This window comes from Phoca vitulina, unplaced genomic scaffold (assembly GCF_004348235.1).
Source record: "Phoca vitulina isolate PV1807 unplaced genomic scaffold, GSC_HSeal_1.0 scaffold1, whole genome shotgun sequence".
Classification (NCBI taxonomy): domain Eukaryota; kingdom Metazoa; phylum Chordata; class Mammalia; order Carnivora; family Phocidae; genus Phoca; species Phoca vitulina.
Window position 1 is genome coordinate 37,130,327 of NW_022589704.1, and position 26,265 is coordinate 37,156,591.

The 26,265-nt window shown below is 34.2% G+C and overlaps 1 protein-coding gene across 1 annotated transcript; it reads left to right on the forward strand.

Moving 5' to 3' along the window:
* On the forward strand, positions 1-25,819 carry BOLL (boule homolog, RNA binding protein). The gene is made up of 10 exons (XM_032416662.1): positions 1-21; positions 3,654-3,797; positions 6,332-6,423; positions 8,319-8,373; positions 10,103-10,178; positions 13,933-14,060; positions 18,050-18,121; positions 22,327-22,374; positions 23,127-23,255; positions 25,703-25,819. The coding sequence occupies exons 1-10, from the start codon at positions 1-3 to the stop codon at positions 25,817-25,819; spliced, it is 882 nt and encodes a 293-aa protein (XP_032272553.1).
* The last annotated feature ends 446 nt before the right edge of the window (positions 25,820-26,265 follow it).

Here is a 26,265-nt window from a genome sequence, read left to right on the forward strand (position 1 = left end):
ATGGAGACCGAGTCCGGGGCGGTGAGTACAACAGTCCGGACCTCCGGCCCCGGGGTAGCAGGGGTAAGGAGCAACGTGGACTCCATTCCTGAGGGGCTGGAAGAGCGAGGTCTAGCGCCCAAACGCCCACTATTTTGTCGGGAAGAAATGTGGACAGGATGCCCATCTACCACCGCGAAGAGCGGCCCGCCTGCAGGCCCGGTCGGGTCGTGTCGTGTGGTCGGGAAGGTGGGACCACCGGGCCTGGACCGGGTGTAGGCTGGCTGGGGGACCTCAGAAAAGGCCGGGAGATTTCGGGAGTCGGCGGGTGGCTGGGTCCTATGCACCAGGCGGGGCTGGGCAAGAGCAACAGCTTTCCCGCCGAAACTGGGCTCAGCGGCGTCTTTGACGCTCGCTCTGGCGGGACTCCGCCCAGCCGCCCACCGCGAGGGGTTGCCAGGGCAGCCGACGCCGCCTCTCCCCGACAGGTCAGTGTGGACCGGAAGGCCTGAGAGACCTGGGGGAGGGGAGGGGCACCGTGGCCCACGACGGACCCAGACACTCTAACACCTCAGGGCCCGGTGGGGGAGGGGCGGGAGCCAGAGAAGGCCTGAGGGGCCTGAGGCCCAGAGGCAGGCGCTGCGGTGTCCCGCCTCGCGCCCCGCTGGCAGCCAATCAACGCGCGCCACGTGCGGACCGGGGGGTTGCCGGCGCTCGAGGCCGACGTCGGGTCGGTGCCGTTGAGAGTTCCCGCCACTGCTGCTGGCGGGATTGCGGGACAAAATTTCTCGCTGGCTAGCCTTCTTTTCCCTCCCGCACTTTGGTGGGGAGGGGGTGGATCCTCGTGTCAGTGTCCAAGTTCACGATGACCCGAGAGAACCCGAGGAAGTTGTTGCCGCGGCCATATCCCCCAGCGCCTCAGCTTGCTGGCCTCTGAGGGGAAGGAGCACCGAGGCCGTGACCGCGACGGTTAGCCTGCCCTCTATCTGTTGTCTTCGTTGGCAAAGTGGATGATAGATTTCGAGGTTAATTCTCAAGGGAAGAAGTCAGTAAAGGCACATTAGAGGACATTTTTAATAAAATCTTTAGTGTTGGAAGTTTTGCTAAGCTAAGGACCCTTACTTCTAACCAAATAATAGCACCTACCTAAGTGCTTTTCATACATTTGCGAAATCATTGCCAGTGGAATGAGGCTTTATTGTTTAACTCCATGCATCGCTAGCCTTCTCTAAGGAATTTAGATATTGCTTCTGCTTGAGCCTTGTCACTGCTAACATTAAAACATTTTCTAGGCTATTTTAATAGTATATTCTTAAACCTCAGCCTAATGGTTGGGATATCATGAGCAGGAAGAAATGATTCATTCGTTTATTCATTTGTTCAATAAATATTAATTGAACACTTCCTATGTACCGGCTCTACTTGAGACGCTTAGTGAGCAAAACAGGCAGAATCCCTTCCCGTATGAATATTGCACTATAGTGGAAAGTGATAGACAATAAACACAAGTAAATTATATAGCATGTTGGAAAGTGCTAAGTGGTAAGAAAAATGAGGCATTTGGAACCCACAGTACAGCAGGAGTCTTAGAAACTGGAGAATGAAGTGAATAGGTTGGAAAAGTTGATGTTTTTCCTTTCTGGGTATCATTTAACCAGTTTCTCAATATAGGAAATAAAGCATTCTTTTCACTTCTGTTCATGTTATCTCTCTCTCAAGGAAAAATAATGGAATTAACTTTTATTTAAGCCAGTTGGAGAACAAACGAGTTCATCTGTTGAACTCATTTTGTTTTTAAGAAGAAAATTTCATAAAGACTGATTTTTGTTAATTTTGCAAATACGTAATTTCTACACCCTCTAAACAGGCAAGATTATATCTACTAGAGCTGTCCTATAATCTCTAGCAATGCAAATATCCGGTAGAAAAATTACACATCCCCAGATCATCCATCCATTCTCTGCACTACAGAGTCACTATTTGTGACTGAAGTTACAAATAACCTCCAAATGCTTAGAGAGCATGCTGTTAAGATTGGGTTCCCAATTTCTTTAATTGGAAACTACAACATAGCAATTATTAAATGTGATAAATTTTCTGTGGTTTAATAGGTGTTTTTATGAACTCCCTTATTAGGGAATATGTGTTGTTTGTCTCCCCTTAATACTAGATGCAGAATAGAGCCCAATAAGGTCCAGCCTACAGCCCCATAATCACTACTGGTCTAGTCATTTCTCAGTATATCTTGAAGAGATTAATTTAGGGATTATGGTTTTATTGGCCAATGAAGTGAGAGAGGAGAGCAAATATGAAAAAGAACAACTCTGTTATCTAAGTTAGAGATTCATTTTCATGTATTTGTTTCTCAGAGAATTGAAATCATGAACTCCAAGCTTTTTTGAAGCATTCATTTAGTATGTTAGACTGTCTCAGAAGTCTGTTAAGTGTCCCCAGAAAGAAAGTAATTAGCAAGTGCTTAAATTGGTTTCAAAATTCTATTCTCAAGTCTTGTTTTTTTCAGATATACGTTAAGAGTCTACCATCTTGCCATTGTACAAAGGCTTATATGTTAATATATATTTATTAAAATCTAAATTAGGCCCCCAACTTAGAATTGTGAACATACATGTACTGAGCTCAGTTCTTTGGTATACAAATTTATACCTATGAGTTACAGGTATATACATTTTTTTTTTAACGAAATCAGTTCAATGTTCAAATTGACAAGTGCATTTAAAAATTTGACTTTAGAGCTAAAATATGGTGAACTTGAACATCAGAGTTTATTGACTTGTCAGTGCCCTTTAGCCAAAGACTACCAGGAACATACCTGCAGTTAAGTAAAGTTGGGTCTATTGAATTGTTGACACAAGGAAGAGCATACACCATGGAGCCTCTAGGTAAGAGGGTGTTAGAAAAGAACTTACTATGGGATTTAGACTTGTGTTAAGCTCTTTTTAGAGAACATTTAAGGAAGAAGGGCTGTACTCTGAAATACATGTTGTCAGAAAGTGGGAGTAATTCTATGATTGGGTATGTTAATTTTTATTTAGAAGGTAAGAAAAATAGATTGAGGCCAAATCTGTGATTGATAAAGAAGGAGCAGTTACACAAATCAGCCAGGATTTTTGTTTCTTGTGGTTTGGACAATGCTTTTGTTTTTGTCAGGGTTCAGACATCATTATGGAATGGTCTTGTTTTTAATGTGATCCATCACAGTCAAAGAGTAACTTTGCCTAATGTCTGTTAACAAGAGAACACCACAGCCTTACTGTGAGTTCCAGGCCAACACCTAACATCACCAGAACCAAGCCAGTTCCCAGCTGTCTAGGGCTGTTTTTTTCTTTCTCAAACTTCTTTTTCGAGTTTAATATTCCTCAACATTTATAATATTTAAGTAGTATATTTAATAGCAATTAATATAAGTATATTTAAATAATATATTTTAAGATTTAAGATTTCCTCTGTAGTGGAGTAGATTCTGTATTTCCCATATTTTGGTTGCTCCAAAAAGTTATTAGTTCTAACTATAATTTTCATAATATTAGAATAAAATTAAAGTCTAAAATATTACATTTTGCCTAAATAACTCAACTTTTTGATAGATATATGTTTTCAGCCTGCATCAAAACTTATACCCAATGCTAAAAATTTAAAAGAATTTTATTTTACAGCAAACATCAAATCAGACGCAAACAGATTCATTATCTCCATCCCCTAATCCTGTGTCACCTGTGCCTTTGAATAACCCAACAAGTGCCCCAAGATATGGAACAGTGATCCCTAATCGCATCTTTGTAGGAGGAATTGACTTTAAGGTACCTATTTATGTATGCAACGTAGTGTATTTTTTGCATTAGAAGTTATTTTATTTCTCAGAACTACTTTGTACAACTACAAAAATAATAATATTTACTAATTGCATAATGATTAGTAGATTTCACATTGTCTTACTATAAAGAATCTTTTCAATAACAATGTAGGTTAAATAGAACATATATAATTGTCCAATTTCACATACAAGGAAATTGAGGCTCATTGATGTATCTACAGGCTCCTAGCTTCTTAGTGACAGAGTGAAGACTAGAATCCCAATATTCTGACTCATAGTTTCATATTCTTTACTTCACCATACCACACTAATTATACTTTATTACATAGTATTCCAAAAGACCAAATAATGTATGACTATAATTTAAAAAAAAGATTCAATATTTTAAAAAACACAAAATTTAGTCCTATGAAATCCTATTTCTTTATCCCAATTTTACTGTCAGGTTCCTACTGAGTAATATCCTGAACTTCCATCTTTCACAAATTCCTTTCTGCCACCTAATTTGGAATTTGATCACCAAAAAAAAGGCCTGTAACCTTATCAGAATAAAGCATCTTCACATTAATATATTTTAATTATGTAATCAGCCATTTCACCGTTTCAGAGAGGCTTAGTTTGTTGTTGTTGTTGTTGTTGTTGTTGTTAGATGTTTTGCAGCACCATTTGGGAGATAGTAGTAAACACCTCTAGGAAAGGCCTGCATGGCTATTTTGAGTAGAATATCCTACTTCCAAGTGGATATGTAGAAGGATTTCCAAGCTTCCATTTTATACACTGGAAATTACAGGGATAGTTGTTTTTCTTAATTAAAAAAAAAAAATCCTTGTGCCATTAGGGTATGAAATTTATTACTCACTATTTCCCTGTAATCAATCTTTCACAATTTGGATGAAATTACTTTTTTTCTGCTCAAGAGAAATGTTACACTTAACTGTATTTGTCAGAATAATGATTCTTAAGCAAGTATGTGATTGGTTCACTAAAAATAAAGAAAAATTATTTCTAATGAAATGTTTATTTTTTTAGAAAGACTTTCTGTTTCTAAAATTAAAAAATTTTAATGGCTGACCATAAATATTCAAGTTGAGTATTCATGTTCAGAATTAATTTATATTACAAACAGTATATTTTTTAAATAAATCTTCAATAAATGGAAACATTTGTATGGCTAGGTTATTCTAGGTTACTGAATTCTGTCAACTACATTATGAACTTTGGAGGCCATTGTAACAATGCAGTTATAGCTTTCAGGTAATTGCTAGGGTTCCCTCCCTGATACTTATCCCTTTTCCAAAACCAGACAAATGACAACAAGGAAATAGTTTACTGTAGTAGCAAGCTGTGTCAAATTTTGTATAACTTTTCTTTTTAGAAGCTTATAGCCCATCCCTCTTCATACTTAATCATCTTAACTGTCTCATTTTTCAACTAAGAAGTAGAGCTGCAAAATTGAACTAGTGATTCTATCAGAGAATAGTTTGAATTAATTTGTTTTCGAATCTCTAATAAAAATTCTTATTCTGGCATTGCTTCCATTTTCAGTTTATTGAAATAAGAGGTATTTAGTTATTCTTATATTAATTCAGTATTTGTCATCATCCCGTTTAGTAGCTTTAGGTTACCAACTAATAGCTTATAATGTATGTAAGTAGTGAGGTAACAGGGGAACTCAAGAGGCATAGCCCCACTATTAGGCATGTCTTTTTCTGTGTATATAAAGAAAATTTTTTTCTAGGGATATTTAAAGTTCCCCATGGCATAGTTATTCCTGAGCCAGAAAATGAAATTGCAATGAATTTAGTGTGAATACTCTAGGAAAAGGTGATATGAGTCTATTAAGAGACTATTTCAATTAAAACCATCTTTGTAGATATCTTGTACATAATAGTCTAATAATGACTCAGATTTTTATTTTGAATATCATAATGTCATTATTTAGCCAAAATGTATATTGAGTACAGATAAACTATCTAAAAACCTTAAATCTTGTAGCCACTTCATTGGTATCACAAACTGAGTTCAAGTACTTTTGGAAATATATTCCTTTCCTAAGACCTTACTCTTCCTGGAGACTGCATGTTAAAATAGAGGGACTGGTATATATTGCCAACATCCTAGTTCCACTGCCATGATCGTGAGCCTCTCTGAGCCATAAGAACCAATAGTAATATGCCCTTACTATAGTTACAGCCATGCCTAATTCAAATTATTTTTTTAAAAACTGGCAAAAAGAATTTCTTTAAATATTAGTGGACTTTCTTTGTAGTTTTAAAGTAATTCAGCTTAAAAATTTTTTATTGATTATAATAGTTTAATAACATAGTTACTGCATAAAGCAATGTATTTACATTGATTTTAATAATTTAGTGGTTTATATACTGTTTTTATGTTAAGAGGCATTCTTATATTCATATTACTCTTTGCTTATAATCCTTTTTGTCTCCAAAACAAACATAAGACTTGTTTCATTTTCTAGCAATTAAAAATATTTTTTGTGTTTTTCTTTTATGCCATTAGACAAATGAAAATGATTTAAGAAAGTTTTTTTCCCAGTATGGGTCTGTAAAAGAAGTGAAGATTGTAAATGACAGAGCTGGAGTGTCCAAAGGGTAAGTATCACTATAGAAAGTACATAGAATTAACAATTGTGTTTTTATTGGATTACTAGGTTTTATATGCTAACTTACTTTGATTCCATTTTTTAAAAAGAGAATTTCATACCCTCTTCTTTTCCTCCTACCTTTAATCTCCCATTTCGTGTGTGTGTGTGTGTGTGTGTGTATGTGTGTGTATTTTGGAGGGAGGGGGGACACTGTAACAATTCCTTAATTTGTTGGGAAGTTAGTTATTCTTGCATGGGCTGAAGGACCATTCAATGTTAGGTAGCAAGCATTTAATGTTGAGTAATGTACAGTAGCTAAGGAACCAGAAGCTAAAGGAATCAGATATTTTTGGAATTGTGTGCTTGCTTTAGACTAGAGAGAGCTTTATTTGAGAAAAGCTGGCAAAAGGAATGTCTGTAGGTTTTGCCTCAGAGACCTAGTTAAGGAACTAACCTGAGAAATACAACTTTAATGAGAATGGTTTTTAATTACCAAATCAAAGAGAATGAAAACTGAGAAGAAATCAGCAGGATTTGTCTAAAAATCACTAATGACCTTAGAGCTGTTTCAGTGGATTGGTATATGCAAAAGCCAAATTTCAGAGAAGAAAGAGGTAGTTTACATAGTGTACTCCCTTAAGAAGTTTGACAGTAAAGTTAAAGAAAATGGGTAAGACAGTGGAGATCAGTGAAGGATTGTGTTTATTTTCTTGAAAGAGAGGTAAGACATATATATTTATAGACATAAGAGAAAGGAAGGACCAGTGAGGTGTATAGAAAATTATACTAGTGTGGGAAACCACATTTAAGTATGTCAGATAAGCACTTTGGAAGAGATGGGATTCTGCAGAGAGGTTATTTTTAAACAATTGAGATACTTGCTCAGACTGACAACCAGTATTAGGATGAAGTGAGATTGTACCTCTTGTATTTGGTTAATAGAATTTACAATATTTTGGTAATATCCATTTTTTTTTACCGTTGAAAAACACATAGAAAAAGAAAAAAGAAAAACACATAGAAATGTAAACTGTATTTTATGCCTTTTCCACTGGGTGGTGTATGTGTTCTACCAAAAAATTTAGCATAAAAATATTTCCTTAGCCCTTGTTTAGTGTTTGGGCAAATAGAAAAAAGAGAAATTCCTTTGTTTAAAAAAAAAACTTTTTTATACAATAGAGTAATTATGAATCAAAATAGTAATCAAGATATTTAACACTACTCTAGTTTCCTTAAGTTATCTAAATAGAAATTATGCTGGGGGGGATATACTTTTTATTTCTTTCATATCTTTTTGTATATTTTGGCTTTTTGGATATTGCATACATAATAGTATCTTGAACATTATATGAATTGTACTCTGAAGGTAACAATTATATATGAAAAGCAGATATAAAATCTGGGATGTACATATTTTTAATTGATTTATGTTTGGGAAATACTAATAATTGCATTATCAGTTTATATGTGCTAATAATAAATAATACATCTATATACTCATTTGCCAATGTAAAAAATTTTATTGTGTTGAAATTTTTATTTTTTTAAAGTTTTTTTTCCTACTCTGATTCTTATTTAAGCTAAACTTCTATTCTGTACTAAAATTTATTGTATCCTAATTTGTAAGCTAGGACATGAATCCTTCATGCTTTCCTGCCTTGTATTCAGCTCAGATATGGAACTGTTTTAAGATCCTGGGTTGGTTTTTTGTTTTTTATTTTTCTTTTAGTGTCCCAACTCTAGCAGGAGGTGACAGTATTATGCTCTGAATGATACTCTTAAATTTTGCATGATGGTGCTCCATAGAAAACTGCTCATTCCTACAGTGGCCCATTCTTAAAAAGAAATTGAATTTTAATATAACTCTAATGTTCTAAGAAAGTAATTAATGTATTTATTTAGGTATGGCTTCGTCACTTTTGAAACACAAGAAGATGCACAAAAAATTTTACAAGAGGTAAGATCTTTTGATGTATTTAACTTCATTTTTTGGACCTTCTTTGAAACTAATCCTTTAGAATATCTTTTTTATTATTATCACTCCAGTACAATGATTGATTGTTAGAGAAAAATTTTAATTTATTTGCATCTCAAGATTGACATTGGTCTCCAAAAAAATTGAATTAAAAAAAGATTAAACAGGGGTTCCTGGCTGGCTCAGTTGGTGGAGTGTGCAACTCTTGATCTTGGGGTTGTAGGTTTGAGCCCCACGTTGGGTATAGAGATTACTTAAAAATTAAGTCTTTAGGGGCACCTGGGTGGCTCAGTTGGTTAAGCGGCTGCCTTCGGCTCAGGTCATGATCCCAGGGTTCTGGGATCGAGCCCCGCATCGGGCTCCCTGCTCAGCAGAGAGCCTGCTTCTCCCTTTCCCTCTGCCTGCCACTCAGCCTACTTGTGCTCTCTATCTCTGTCAAATAAACAAATAAAAAATATCTTTAAAAAAAAAGTTAAGTCTTTAAAAAAAAAGATTAAACAGAAATTTTATCTACAGAAAAACAAATTCCAGATTATTGCATGAGTATGTTTGCGAAGTTGTAATATTTTTTTCTTTATTTGCTTACTAAGAACTTGGGTATATATGTTTTCTGAAGTGTTAATAGCACTTTGAATTCCTAAAAACACTACAAACATGGACTCCTAGAGTGAAATTATCTGAGATTATTTCCATCCTTTCTGAAAAACTTTATATAAGCTAAGAACATTCATAGAAAAAATCTATAGCCTGCAGTTCAGTGTAATAACTTTAAATTTGACAAATGTTACATTTAATTTTTTTAGGAAAAAATAGAGTTTGAATTGTACATTATTAAATCACATGCAGCTGATCCTCATTATTCGTAGTAATGTTCTATAAAGTCGCCATGAACACTCAATTAGCAAATATTGGAACTGTTGCTCCTAGAAGAAATACAAGGTTCCCACAAGTTTCTGTTTACATTATTTTCATCAACCAATCAATACATAACTTTGTTTTATGTGTGTTTCTGTTCAAAGACATCATGTTAAATATATATTGTTGATTCATTAACATTGAACTCCTGGCCAACAGCACTATAACTCATGTATGAATTAAGCCCATCTAAAACATTTTCTCCATAAGGTAAATGACAGTCTTCTTGTGCTTAGGAACATTAGCCAGCACTTCAACACTACACTTGAGGGCCATTTTAAATAGCAAAATTAAAAAAAAAAAAAAGATAGCAAAATCACCAACATAAAACACAAAAATGCAAAAAACATGGCACTAACAACATGAAATAGACTCTTGTTTAAGAGCTGAGACAAAAAGAGAGAGTGTTGCCTTGTTTGACCTCAGCCTGGGACTGTGTATGTCAGGCAATTCAAAATTTTCACCTCTCTGCTCATGTCCACTAGTAACCGCTAAATTGCCACAGGTATTGATTTTGGGGTTACAAATAATTTTAGTGAATAGGTGAATTTCCAAATATGGGATCTATGAATAGAGGATTGACTGTATTCCAATTAAAGAACTGGGGTCAGAGAATTGGAACCAAGATTCAAACCCAGATCTTTTAATATCCAAAGACTATGCCCTTTCCAGTATTCCTTGCTACTTTCAAAAAATGTTGTAATGTGAATTTTAAAACTTGTTTCTTACTAATTTTTCATTATTGGTTTTATAAAACAGTAGGAGCAAGATAATAAAATATTTTTTCTTATTTTAGGCTGAAAAACTTAATTATAAGGATAAGAAACTGAACATTGGTCCAGCAATAAGAAAACAACAAGTAGGAATCCCTCGTATGTATTGAGAACTAATGTATTTTTCAGTGTTTTTGCATGGTTCTTTTTTGAAATATTAGACTTTTTCAAGAACTTAATTAAAATATCAGGCTTCTTTCAGCTAATAAGGTTATTTTAGCAAAGTTGGTGATCAAATGAATATTTCTTACCACAAATTAATATATGTTAGATTTGCGGGGGGCAGGGAAAATTTTACACAAATAATGGTGTTTACATATATTGCATATAGTTACACCTTTAAAGGAAAACTCCTCTACATAAAAATATAATTTAAAATTGCAAAGGTAATTAGAAGTATTTTGGTACTACTCTTTAGAAGTTTTTCTAATTAGAAAAGTAATTTAAAATTAGAAATTGAAGATACTGAAAGTAAAAATATAGAACCAGTATCAGAAACTCTAGTTGCATGGTAGGTACTGTAGCCCAACTAGATATGTCATAATTATGAGGGAAAAATTCCTAAAGCTTTAAGAATTGGCAAAGTTGTGCCTTCCTCAAATTTCTGTAATGCTGCCAACTCTACTCTTCTTTTTTTCTCACTCTTCCTATTTATTATATTAGGCATCTTCACAGTTAGCTTTTTACCTAAATATTTATTAAACTCTATAATAGTCTTTGGCTAGAAGAAGATACCCAAAATTAGTAACTAAATTTTCTTATTCTTCCTTAACTGTGCCCTAGAATCTACTGGAATGTTTAAAACATTAGGTGGTTATTGTGTATCTGTTAACAAATTAATGGTTGTGCTCATTTGGACTGTTCTATTTTTGACTTAGAAATTAACAGTTATAGGTGTGCCTGGATGGCTCAGTTGGTTAAGCGACTGACTGCCTTTGGCTCAGGTCATGATCTCAGGGTCCTGGGATGGAGTCCCGCATCGGGCTCCCTGCTCAGCGGGGAGCTTGCTTCTCTCTCTTCCACTCCCCCTGCTTGTGTGCGTGCTCTCTCTCTCTCTGTCAAATAAATAAATAAAATCTTTTTAAAAAAGAAAAAAGGAAATTAACAGTTACCAAGTTTAATTTTGACTTAGTTATTTGTTAATTTAGAAGATAACTGAAGTGTCCTTAGTAGGTTAATACTTCTTGTTAGTTCCAAGAGTTAAGCTGTAACATGTAGTAACAGTTCTATACTACTAGCAGTAGGTATAAGTAGTAATGTTCATATTATGACCCATAAGTTGCATTAAAAAAGAAAAACCATAAATTACCATGCTGAATGCTTTCAAACAGACAGTAATTTGAGAAGTATAGGGTTAATAACTTAACCAAATGGTAGCATTAGCCTTCAAATCCAGGACAGGTTGACTCCAAAGCTCTTTATACTTTTCTTCAAATAAATATTAAGTATAAAAGTAGATTTACAAAATACGGGGGATTTTTATCTCAATTTTTTCTCAGATCTATCTCTTTTTCCATCTCCATTACCAACATTCTAGTCCTAGCTACCCACCGTGCTTGCCTTGATTACTGGAAGAGCCTCCTAACAGGTCTTTCTGAATCCAGTTTTGGTACCTTCCAACATCATATACAAGGCAGCCAGAGTGATCTTTCAGAAGTGTACATTTTCTATTATTCTCTGCTTATTTTGAGCTGTTCTTTCCTTCTCTTCCTATACTTTAGCCATCTAGCCTTCTCTCAGTTCCAGAACATACCATACTCCTGATATACATTATTTTCTTTACCTAGAATGCTCTTTGCCATCCCATTCCCATCCCAATCATTTTTTTTTTTTTTTTTTAGATTGGGCACAGAGCCCAATGCGGGGTTGAATTCACGACCCTGAGATCAAGACCTGAACTGAGATCAAAAGTCAGATGCTTAACTGACTCAGCCACCCAGGTGCCTCCCAATCATTCTTTAAAGCTCAGCCCAAACATCATTTCTTCACAGATTAAATACAATTGGAAAGTTCATACTATGAGTGTAATACCCTATACTACCTCTTAATGTATTTATCAAAATCGTATTTAATTAATTAAATTGTGTAATAAGCTAATAACTGTTTTCCCCACCAGAACCTAACTTCCACATGGCATGTCCAATTTTTTTTCTTTTTTCTTTTTGGCTGTATCACCAGCCAAGTTCAGTGCCTTGTAATAGTACTGACTCAAAATTTATTTATTTACTTAACAGATAAACCTGTGGCTCCTTGAGTATCTTTGAAGGGAAATCCATGAAACTCCTGAATTGTGTGCAAAATTTTGTTTGAATGTATATATCTCTGAGAAAAGGGTCCATGGTGTTCATCAGATTCTCAAAAGTATGGGATTAAGAATCACTAACATAAGCAGTAACAATACTAGATGAAATATAGTGAAAATATAAAAGCTCAGAAGCAGTAGTGCTGCTTAAAGTGGTAGGCCAGTGCTACTCACAGTGTGGTTTGCAGCCAGTAACAGTTCAGTTGGAATCTGTCAAAATGCAGATCCTCAGGCTCTATCCCAGACTTACTGAATCTAAATCTCTGCAAATGTGGCCCTGGAATTTGTATCCTAATAAACTATCTAGGTGATTCTTATGTATGTTAAAATTTGAGAATTACTGGTATAGTGGAAGGAGGATTGCCAGTTCCAGTAATTTACATAAACTTGCTGGTCAGTACTTAATCTGACTTGGCTTTTATATAAATTTTTCAAGTGTTATCTTGACAAAAAAAATATTTTTTTATTTTGGGGGAGGGAGGGGTTATGTATAACTTGATCTGAGAAAAGAGATGGGGACCTAGAACTACACATGAAGATTTGTGGTCATGTTTGCAAAAAGCAGCAGTTGTTGCAAAGGGAGGCTGGAAAGTAAGAGTCATAGCCTCAATGAATGCTTGTGATAGTAGATCCAAAGAATTTTAGGATGGAACCAAAATTCTTCAGGAAAGTGTGGAATCTTTTCCAACTTCACTGCCTTCATCATCTTTGGCCTTTTACAAATAAAGTTGGGTTTTTTTTTAAGATTTTATTTATTTATTTGTCAGAGAGAGAGCACAAGCAGGGGGAGCAGCAGGCAGAGGGAGAAGCAGGCTCCCTGCCTGAGCAGGGAGCCCAGTGAGGGGCTCGATCCCAGGACCCCGGGATCATGACCTGAGCTGAAGGCAGATGCTTAACCAACTGAGCCACCCAGGCGTCCCTACAAATAAAGTTCTTACTAAGGTCTTAGGAACTTCATTACAGTGTCTATAGTCTTCAGTTAACTCATATGTAATGTATATTTGTAAAAATAATGACCTTGCTGATAATAATTTAAATTTTTAAGCCTTGTGTTTGATTACATTGTTATTAAAATCTAAATTGGTGAATCTTTAGTATTCTGTTTTTAAGATTTTATTTATTTATTTGACAGAGAGAGGGAGAGAGAGCAGGAGCAGGGAGGAGGGGCAGAGGCAGAGGGAGAAGCAGACTCCCCACTGAGCAGGGAGCCCAATGTGGGACTCGATCCCAGGACCCTGAGATCATGACCTGAGCCGAAGGCAGCCGCTTAACTGACTGAGCCGCCCAGGCATCCCAATTTTTAGTATTCTTTATTGAACTTATTTCTTTTTCTTTTATTCACTTTAAGCTAATAAAAGCTCTAAGACAGTGAGTTTGAAAATACATACTTCGAAAATACTTTAACGTATGGGATTTTTTTTAATTTGCAACATTCAGTTTTTACTGTAACTATATAGGTGTGTTAAGATAAACATTTTCAAGTGTCCAGAAATTACCTTTTTAAAAGTTAAACTGAACATTTTAATAATTATTATTTAATCTTTGCTTTAGGTTCCAGTATAATGCCAGCAGCTGGAACAATGTATCTAACAACTTCAACTGGATATCCTTACACTTATCATAATGGTGTTGCTTATTTTCATACTCCAGAGGTAACTTCTGTCCCACCACCTTGGCCTGTAAGTAATTTTCATCTTAAAAGGGTTTCCATCTATTCTATCAATTTTTTAAAACATTTATTTCTGAAATATTTCAACCATAGACAAGTACAAATAATAATATAACAGCCATGTAGCTACCACTTAAATTTAATAAATGTTAACATTTTGCCATATTTACTTAAGTTCTTTTAATAAGGGGAAATGAAATATGAGAAATTCAGGCAAAGTCTCCTTGCCCCCATTTTCTTACCACCTTTTTCTCCTCAGACATATCCAGAATATGTAACCAGAATACCTTTCCTATCATTTTATGTTTTTACTACAAATGTAGGTATCCTTAAACAATAGGTAGTATTGCTTTGGGTGATTTTTAAACACTATGTAAATATTAGTTTTTCTATTCAACATTATGTTTTGGAGATTAAACCATGTTGATACTAGTATATCTAATTCACTTATTTTAATATTTTATAATATTCCATTGTATGAGTGTATATTCCCCTATTGATGGACATTTTAAGTTTTTTCTGTAATCAAGACTACAGTGAACATCCAGATCTTGTATGTATTATGTGAGAGTTTGTCTAGGAAAGTAGTCTTCAAAGTTTTTCGCTTGTATATCCTCTAAACATTTTCTGAAAAATTATGAATACTCATTTTTAAGTTGATATGTGAAATTTATCATAATTTTAAATAATTTAGGAATATAACGTATTATGTATGTTGTATACCTATAACTAATATAATGTTATATGTCAGTTATATCTCAAAAAAAAAAGGATAGAAAATGTCTAGAACTCTGTTAACAAAACTAGTCAGCCAAATAAAACTAATCAAATTAAACTTCATTTCTATTAGAAAATTCTAACTTTTAATTATTTTAATTATTTTTAAGTTCAAATAAATGCATTAATATGTATTCCTATAACCATGATGTAACTTATTTTGTTCCCTGGATGAAATAAGGAACCATCTCCCCTTTAATATTTCTTATACAAGCTCTTTTTGCTTTGCTTCTCTCATTTCTCAAGGGCATTGCCTTCTTGAATTATCTATTTGTTTGATGCCCTGTTGGTATTCATATTCCCAAACAAAGCATTATAACAGATCCAGAATGAGTGAGAAGTGTGCCTTTCATCATGAAGGAGAATGGTAATTGTGAAAGGGAGTTATGAAAAGAAGACAGACACATGGTACACAGACACATTCACAAGCAGATCAAATCAGGAAGGAGTACATATGAAATTTATGAATACTCCTAATTTTCATAAATATATTATGAATACTCCTAAACCTATTCATGCCCATGTACCACTGGAAAAATTTTGTATTCCCCTACCTTGGTCTAGGCTACAATATATGCATAGAAGTAAAATTTCACATTATAGAATATACACATTTTTGACTAACTGTTGCCAAATGGCTTTCCAAAGTATACCAGTTTACTTTAGCTAACAGTTTATGAGAGCTCCAGTTTCTCCATAATCTACCAACCCTTTAATTTTAAATTTTTGCCAATATTATTATGAAATAGTATTTTGTTTTTTTATCTTCCTAGTCATTGGTAAGATTGAACATATTTCAGGTATTTATTGGCCATTCCACTTTTCTTCTGTGAGGTGCCTCTTCATGTCCTTTATCCTTTATCTTTTTCTATTGGGGTTAATTGTCTTTTTCTTGAATTCATTATATGAATTTTGTGAGTTCTTCTGGTGTGTGGTTTGTCCATTAACTTTACAGGTTTTTTTGGTCATATACTAATTCTTTGTTTTAATGTTAACAAATGTATTAATGTTTTCCTTTATGGAAATGGTTTCATCTTTTGGTCTCTTATTTTTAAAACAAAACACTTCCAAAAAAAGAATAAAAAATTTTAAATTAAAAAAACACTTCCTTTTTACAATATAGATATTCTGTATTTTATTTTTAAAATACTATGGTATTGCTGTTTTTCACATCTAGATCTTAAATCTGGAGTTCATGTATTGACTAATCCATCCTCTTTCATTATTTTGAAATGAATCCTCTATGAAATGCCACATTTGGGGGGAGTTTCTTCTGGGCTCTCTATTCTGTTGCATTGGTGTGTTTGCCCTGCCCAATTCTGTTTTAATTCCTACTGCTTTAGAACGAGTGCTGAAATCTGATAGGGCAGTCCTGTCACTTTTTTCTTCAGGAGTCTCTCATCTATCCTTAAGTCTTTACTTTTATAAATATAAATTTTATAATCCAGCTTGTTCAATTCTGTGAAAAGCCTTTGTTGGATTTTTATTAGAATTGCATTAAATGTGTAGATTAATTTGGGCATAATACTGAATTTTACCATCCACAAACATTTATTTAGGTCTGTTATTTCCATCTGTCAATAAAATTTTCTTTCTCCATAAAATAGTTTAGCACATCTTTTGTTGGATTTATTCTTAGGTACTCTGTGGTTTTTGTTGCTTTTATTATGGTATATTTTTAAATCATACTTCCCAATAGGTTGTGACTTGTATGTAATAATGCTTTTTTAAATGTTGACATTTGATCAGTAACCCTCCAAAACTTTCATATAGACAGTCATTTATGATTCAGTATACTTCTGTTTCTTTCTGCTCTTTTCTCATTTTTTCTCCATTGAATTACTGCACCAGCATGGTCTCTGCTGTAGTATTTATACGATAACATGACCTTGTTCTTGAAAAAGGAAACAAGTTCAGTGATTCATGATTAAGCTTTATATATACTTACATAAACTTTATATATACCGTGTATATATTTATTTATACACTGTAGGTTTTGGAAGATAATCTTAGCCATAACCAAGGTTTCTCAGCCTCAGCACTATTGACATTTTGGGCCAGATGATTCTGTGTTGTTGGAGGCTAGTCCTGTATATGGTAGGATGTTTAGCAGTGTCCTAGTCTCCCCACATCTATAAAAACCAAAAGTATTGCCAAATGTTCCCTAGGGGGGCAAAGTCACACCTGATTGATAATTATTGCCCCAAATCAATTAAGGAAATTATTTCATATTCTCTTTGCTAAGAATGAAAGAGTATTGAATTTATCATGAAAGGGTATTGAATTTTAATAAATCTTTTTCTCTATCTGCTGAGATTTTTTTTCCTCCTTTAATCTATTAATAGAAAATAAATAATATAGTAAATTACATTATTCTTTTCTAATGTTAATCTGTGGTATAATTTTATTAACATATTATAGTCTGAAAATTGTGCAAAACTATGATACTTTTCTTCATTTTGCAGAGGGGAGGGAGTGACATTAAAACAAAACAGTGTAAAGTACATCCCATGTTACAAATTGAATTTTAATTGCTATCATTAAAGCTTATTTTACCTATCTTATAATACAATTTGCCTGCTTTATTAATGGTCTGGTTTTAAATAATCTATTTTGAGGTTTACTCTAGTACTTTGAATAATGAAGTGTTATGCGTACTTTCTTCAAACAGAAGTCACTTAAAATTTATTTTCATTTAAATATCAAATTAATAAAATAGGATTTGATAAATGCTTCAATAAGTAATATATTTGACTTAAATGTATAACAAAGGAGTAGGATTTAATTATTTGTAAGCAGTGGGAAATCAGTGGCAAATCAGATATGATTATTCATTCAGTTCTATGTTGTGTAAATATTATCTACTGCTGGTCTGATGATGGAAATAGGCAGTGTCACCTTAAGTCCAGCTGCCATTTTCTTTTAAATATTCTCTTAGAACTATATTTTCATACTCTTTGGACTAAAAGCAACTTTTCTGGTGGTTGTTTTAGCATTACCATGAAAATGAAACCAAAGAAAAGTGGGAATACTGTGGTGATTTTAGTAGACTTAAGTGGAATTAGTAATAATATCAATAAGAGGTAGAAAGATGACATTTCCAATTATAGACCATAAGTTGACTGGGTTTAGGTAACAATTCAGGATAAATTTTATAACAAACTATTTTAAAGAATTTTGCCTAGGCCTAAAATAATTTTTCAATTTTTTTCCCTCTTATAGTCACGTTCTATATCTAGTTCTCCTGTGATGGTAGCTCAACCAGTTTATCAGCAGCCTGCATATCACTACCAGGTAAACATGAAATTACAATGAAAATTCTCTTTAAAAACTGTCAGTTCTTTTTGGGTAAATTTCACTGTATTCTTTCTCATGCAAATATACTAATAATTAAAAAGAGATAGTTAAGCCTTGATAGCAGGGCTGGTTTTTTTTTTTTTTTCTTTTCTTATGGGGAACTAAACAATATCATACAAGAAGATGGGATGTTTGCTTCATTTAACCAAATGTAATGAGGTTGGTTTTGCTCCCCTGGCTAACATTTAATCTAAGAAGTTTTTAGAAATAATTCCCAAAGAAACATACAGATAACATACTGGATCACAGGCTGATTTTTTAATGTTATTGTTAACATTATGTCACTTTCTTGCTATTATATTTAACATAATCTATATTAAAATAAGTAATATATTATGGTTTATATTATGGCAGCCTCTTTTAGTTAACCAGTACTCTTCATTAATTCTTGTGGGAGACTGGGGATAAATGAGCCATAATGCCAGACCATTTTGGTGTTTTATAAATAAAGAATATTTGTTGACATACTGTCTATGGCTGCTTTTGTACTACAATGGCAGAGTTCAGTACTTGCAACAGGATATTATGGTCTGCAAAGCTGAAAATATTTACCCTCTGATCCTTTATAGAAAAAGTTTGCCAACCTCTCATCTCTTGCACTCACAAATAAAATCACATTCTTTCCTACCTCTGGAATTGTGGAAGAGAATTTATTTCTGTTTCTTTTTTCTTTTGAACTTTTAAAATAGACCCAGATTAAATGTTAAGTTTACTGGAATTCTTTTTAATATTAGACTGGGTTTTGGGGGGATGGTGGTGTTTAAATTGTAGGTAGAATTTAAGATTTAAATTTATTTAAATTCATTATATTATATATTAATGTATATTATATATTATTATATTACATTATTTATTTACAAATAAATTTGTAAATCCTATTACCATGCTAAATATAAAACTATCTAAAGTGTTTCTTTCACTTACTAAAGATGAAAATAACTTAATGACATATTTAAAATATATATATTAAAATAACTTAATGACATATTTAAAATATAACTTAATGACATATATTTAAAATATGTCACTTTCCCTAAGCTGCCTCCAAATTCCGGCAGAAGCCCCAAAGACAGAACATTAGGTACCAGATCTTTTAATATGATAAGCCAAATATTGTGAAACCAGTTGGGGGACCCTTAGCTTATTGCCCACCTTGAGTACACATGAGGGGAAGATGAGATTGCAAGAGAGTTGTTAGAATGCTATGGCATGTCCCCTTCTTCCCAACCAAGTAAAGAAGACATCAGAGAATGACAGAAAACTTAATGTTTGTCCCCTGAAATTTGTGAGATGGTACTTGGACCTGACCTCTCCTAAAAAAAAGTCCAAAGAGAGAGGTGAAGGGTGGTAGTGGGGGGGGGAATAAATTAATTAATTAAAAAGTCCAAAGAAGAAGCTGGACTAGTCTCTGGAGGCTAGAAGACTACAGTGAGAATGTGTTGAACTTCTCCTCACAAGAAGCAAAGGTTTATGCGTCCCCAGAGCAAGATGTGAACCTCACAGAAGAGACCCTTTTCAAAAACTTCAAGGTGATCCCAATAAAGAAAGAACCTGTGTGAAGTAGACTTCTAGAATCAAGGGCTAGAATTGCAGTTAGAAGTTCTCAGAGGGGAGAGGCGCCTGGGTGGCTCAGTAGGTTGGGCGTCTGCCTTCAGCTCAGGTCATGATCCCGGGGTCCTGGGATTGAGCCCCGTGTCAGGCTCCCTGCTCAGTGGGGAGTCTCCTTCTCCCTCTCCCTCTGTTTCTCCCCCTGCTCGTGCTCTCACTTGCTCTCTCTCTCTCTCAAATTAATAAGTAAAAATCTTAAAAAAAAAAAAAAGTTCTCAGCAGGGAGATCACCAAAGAATCCAGTAAACTACCTAACTAGAGAGTCAGCATTTGGAATCTGCCACACCCCAAAAAGTGATCCGTCCTAATATTTATCCTGTGGCAAGGAAGAACAGCTCAACACAGTGCTTTTAAAGTGTCAGGGGGTGAGAAAGAATAGAAGTGCTTTCTGCTTGCACCCCATTGAGTCCAGCTCCTCCTTCATTAATTGATTACATACAGCAATAGCTCACTTGACATACCAAATACATTCTTAAAATTTCTAATACAGTTTAATTTTATAGTTTGACTCTGGTGTTCTGTTTGACACAATTATAAAATTGGAAGTATGTTACCTAGATATTACTCAGGAAAGACTTTGGTACCAATTTATAATATAATATTTTGTAATATAAAAAAATCATTTCACCTCACATATTTCTTTTCAGGTATATATTCATCATTCTGCCTCTTTGATTAAGAATCTTCCCTTGTTCTTTCTTTTTACAAATTCTAAGATTGGTAGCTTTATCATTTATTAGTCAAATCAGGTAATGCATGGTTTAATTAGTATTTATCTCCATATTTCTCATTTCGTAAGTAGTTATTTCATTTATCTAAAAACTATATATAAATCATTTTATTTCAGATTTTTTATTAAAATATTTTAGGAGATTATTTATTATCCTGCCTGTCTGAATGTAGACTACAGAACATAGACTTCACATTATCTTGGTCATTATAATACAGTGATGTCATCCATTAGCAACTTAAATAGCACTAAATTAACAGTGATTCAGTTTAGATGACAGATCCATGGCATCTTCTTACTCTTTTTTCTGTTTTTTTTAACTTTATAATGAAAAAAGACTATTAAAAATGGAAAATAAAGAATAAAACACATATTATTAAGAAATAATACAATTAGTTTAAGAAATAAATGTCTGACATATTGTCATTTACAGTAAGTTTAAAAAATTTGACCCTCTTTTATTTAACAGGTTTTTAATATATAATTCACATAGCATCCAATTCAGCTTTTTAAAATGTGCAATTGTGTTTTTTACTAAATTCAGAGTTGTATAGCCATACCACAGTCAATTTTAGAACATTTTAATCAACCCTCCTCCCAAAAAAACCTTACCATTAGTAGTCACTTCTCTTTCCTCCTACTCCCAGCCCTAGGCAACCAGAAATCTATTTTCTGTCTTTATAGGTTTGCCTATTCTGAACATTTCATATAAATGGAATCTACCATATGTGGTTATGACTGGATTCTTTCACTTAGCATAATGTTTTCATGGTTTATCCATGTGGTGGCATGTAGCAGTACTTCATTTCTTTTTATAGCTGAATAATATTCCATTATATGGATATAACACATTTTGTTTATCTTTTCATCAAATGACAGACATTTGGGATAGTCCCACTTTTTGTCTGTTATAAATACTACTGTGATCACTCCTGTACAAGTTTTTTTTTTAATGATTTATCTCCAGATATGACTTCTTTTTTATTATTATTATGTTATGTTAATCACCATACATTACATCATGTATGTTTTCCTTTATCTTAGCCTTATTACCTGGGAGTAGGATCACTGAGTCATATGGTATCTCTATGTTTAAAGTTCTGAGGAAGTGTCATCTTGGTTTCCAAAAGGGCTGCACCATTATACACTCACACCAGCAGTTGATGAGGATTCTAATTTCTCCACATCCTTGTCAACACTTATCATCTACCTTCTTAATTATAGCCTGTCTAGTGGTGACAGTGGATATAAAGTGATATCACACTGATTTCCATAAGCTGAGGCCAATAATGTTGAATATCTTTACATATGCTTATTGGCCACTTTTACATATCTTCTTTGGAGAAATATCTATTCATATTCTTTACCCATTTTTAAATTTGGGTTACTTTTTATTATTGAGTTATAACACCACTTTATATATTCTAGATGCGAGTTCCTTATCAGATATATAATTTATAAATGTTTTCTCATATCCTTTGTATTTTCACTTACTTGATGGTATTCTTTGTAGCACAAAAGTTTTTCATTTTGATGAAGTCAATTTATCTCTTTTCTTTTGTTGCTTGTGCTTTTCATGTCATAGTTTAATTGCCTAATTCAAACCCACAAAGATTTACACATATTTTCTTCTAAGAATTTTACAGTTTTAGCTCTTACATTTAGGTCTTTGACCCAGTTTGAGTTAATTTTTGTATATAGTTTGAGGTTTAGGGATCCAGCTTCATTCTTTTGCATATAGATATTCAGTTTTGACCCTTGTTTATAATCTGGGTGGGTTTTTTGTTTTTGGTTTTCATTTTAGGCCCCTGCGCAGTGTGTACCAGGACAGTGGCAGTGGGGTGTTCCTCAGGTAAATATTAACTTTTTTCATTGTGTTTTTGTGAAGACTGCATGAATATTAAAGTCAGGAGAACTAGATTTGAGATATTCCTCTTCTATTTATAACTGTGATACCTTTTGCAGTTAATCACTATATATCTTAGCTTCCTCATTGTAAAATGGAAGTAATGATACCACACCTTTGTAAATTTCTTTACCTGATCTTGGTGAAGATGAGATCATGTAAGTGAAAACATTTTATTAAAAGTGAGTACTCATATAAACATGAAAAATTACTTTTTACTATTATGGGAAAATATATCATTTTTCCAGTTGTACTTCAGATTTTGCTTCAGTTTGACTTGTGCTCCTAAGTAAATAAACCATCTCTCAACTTTTGATACAAATAGTATACCACCAAAAAGACTATTTAATGACATTTCCCATTTCCATGTGAAGTCACAAAGCTGAGAATAGATGTTTATGCCAACTCAAATACTGTAAGTTATATTATTACAACCTTTGATAGTGATCTTAATATAACTATTTTCTGAGTTTATAAAAGAGTTTCTGAAGCATTAAGAACTTTTAATGTTTACCAGTGATAAAGTTCTTTAGTCACATCTACACAATTGAAATTTGTAATGAGATACATCCATGCTATCCCTGGAAAAGAATTTCAGCAAAATATGAAACAAATATTTCTGTCATCTGTTGGGTAAGTCATTTGGTTTAATTGAAATAACTAATCATATTTGAATTAGAAATATGGTTTTGTTTTAGTCTCCTGCCTCTTCTGCTCCATTCTTATACCTGCAACCTTCTGAGGTTATTTATCAACCAGTGGAAATTGCACAAGATGGTGGATATGTTCCTCCTCCTCTATCTCTGATGGAAGCTGCAGTTCCAGAGGTATGTATTAGTGTCAAGGTGATTTATCTGTAACTGTCTCATCTTAACATTTATTTCTTTTTCTTTTCTAAAAATATTTAAGACCCTCATGGAAGCTGCACATACTTTTTCTTTGATTTATTCACACCTTTCCCCTTTTATATGTATCTAAGAATGCTTCATCTTAGACTTTTTTACTAACTAGTTCTGAACCATTTCTAAAACCAACTGTTCACTCTACTAGGCTAATCTCTGACTTGATCTCCTCGAAAGAGTAAGATACCAAATACTTCTCTTTCTTCTGGCTTGCCTGTCAGTCTGTATTGTTACTAACATTCTGTGAATTAAAAGCATATAAAAATTCAAAAGATCTTAAAAACTTCTTCCTTCAAATATGTAAATCAAAAATATTTCATGGGGCACCTGGGTGGCTCAGTCAATTAAGCATCCAACTCTTGGTTTCAGCTAGGTCATGATCTCAGGGTCATGGGATCAAGCCCCATGTCGTCGGGCTCTGTGCACAGTCAGAAGTCTGCTGGGGTTTTTCACTCTCCCTCTGCCCCTCCCTCCCTCAAATAAATAAATAAATCTTAAAAAATATACTTCATAACTACAAATTGTAAATGCTATCTTCAGTGTCTTTAAATTACATTCCCAAACCATTACTTACCTTACCATCTATGTGCCAAGAACTGTACAGGTATGTTTTAAATCAGTGTTATAAAAGATTAGAAAACTAGCACCCACCTCCCAATTAGGGTGTATTATATTATTTTTTATATTGCTAAGGTTTATAACATTATGATATTCTGGAACAATAATTTCCACAGTTGGATTTTAATGTTACTATCACTACTTCTACCAGAATTTCTCTGTTTTCATCACAGCCTGCATTCATTACTTGCTTGACTGAATCTGCAAAGTACTCTTTGTTAAAGAAAGCTTGTGGGTGCTGTATTCTCTGAGTTTCTTACATGCCTATTTGTTCAACATTGTTGTCTATAAATCTGAAAGATAGTTACACTAGCTATAAAATAGCTGCATCATACTGCCAGAACAAAGTACCACAAACTGGGTGGCTTAAACAACAGACATTTATTATCTCACAGTTCTAGGCCCAGAAGTTGAAGATGAAGGTGTTGGCAGGATTGGTTCCATCTGAGGGCCATGAGGGAAGCATCTTTTCAGGCCTCTTTTCTTAGCTTGTAGATGGCCACCTTCTCCTTGTGTCTTCACATTATTTTTCTATCTCTGTGTCCAAATTTCTCAATTTTGTAAGGATAGCAGTCATACTGGATTAGGTTCTATTCTAATGACCATATTTAACTTGATTACCTCTGTAAATACCCTGTCTACAAATCAGGTCACACTCTGATGTACTAGAGGTTAGAACTTCAACGTATGTTTTTAGGGAACCAAATTCAACTCTTTTTTTTTTTTTTAAAAGATTTTATCTTTATTAGAGAGAGAGACAGAGCACAAGCAGAGGGAGAAGCAGGCTCCTCGCTGAGCAAGGAATCTGGGATCATGACCTGAGCTGAAGGCAGATACTTAACCGACTGAGCCACCCAGGCGTCCCCCAAATTCAACTCTTAACAGTACTATTTTCTTATAGAACTTCTAGGCTACTCTTTTCTCATGTTGAGTGTAGCCATAAAGAATTTTGAAGCTGGCCTGATTTTCCCCCCAAACATAATTTGCTTTTTCTTCCTGCATGCCTTATGATGTGAGGTGTATTGTTGTTGTTGTTGTTGTTGTTAAGATTTTACTTATTTATTTGAGAGAGAGAGTGGGGGGAGGAGCAGAGGGAGAGGGACCAGCAAATTCCGTGCTGAGCTCAGAGCCTGACACGGGGCTCAATCTCACGATCTTGAGATCATGACCTGAGCCAAAATCAAGAGTTGGGCACTTAAACCACTGAGCCTCCCAGGCGCCCCATGAGGTGTGTTCTTAGTTGTCTTTGCATGTACTATTCCCACCTTCTTTCTCTTAATTCTTCAAGCATCAACTCCACTAGAAAACTTTCTGGGGGCGCCTGGGTGGCTCAGTCGTTGAGCGTCTGCCTTCGGCTCAGGTCATGATCCCAGGGTCCTGGGATCGAGCCCCACATCGGGCTCCCTGCTCCGCGGGGGGCCTGCTTCTCCCTCTCCCACTCCCCCTGCTTGTGTTCCCTCTCTCGCTGTGTCTCTCTCTGTCAAATAAATGGAATCTTTAGGGAAAAAAAAAAAAAGAACTTTTTCTGACTACCTCCCCAATTTTCTTAAAAGCTAAATCAAGTAGTTTTCTTTTCTTCTATATATGTTTCATAGGACTTATGGTAATTTTGACTATTCAACTGTCCCTAATCAGTCTATAAATTAATTAAAGATAGGGAATGTGTTTTCTATTTGTGTTCCTCCATTGTGTAGCAAAATGCCTAGTACATTGCAATGAAAGGTAATACATTTTTTTTCTTTTTTTTATAACAGCCTTATTCTGATCATGGAGTTCAAGCAACATATCACCAGGTTTATGCTCCAAGTGCCATCTCTATGCCTGCACCTGTGATGCAGCCTGAACCAATTAAAGTAAGAAGTGTGTTTTGATTTTTTATTATTTTTTTCAGTCATGTTTCAAGTTTTTCAAATTTCTTTTCTGAAAAGAAATAATTTTGGATACTTATATTACATTTGTGATCAGAAGAACAAATTAGTGAACTCTTTCATGTGAAGAACGTACAACTCTAACTATAATTTTTACAGTAGTTTTGAGTAAGTTATAAACCACACATGGTCAAAAATGCTTTATTTACTGTAATAAAATATATATAACTTACAATTTGCCACTTTTAAGTGTATAGCTAAGTGGTATTAATTACATCCATAGTGCTATGCAACCGTTACCACTACCTGTTTTCACACTTTTTCATTACCCAAATAGAAAATCTGTACCCATTAAGCAATAACTTCCCATTCTTTTCTCCCTACCAGTCCCTGGTACCCTCTAATCAACCTTTTGTCTCATTGAATTTGCCTAGATATTTCATATACTC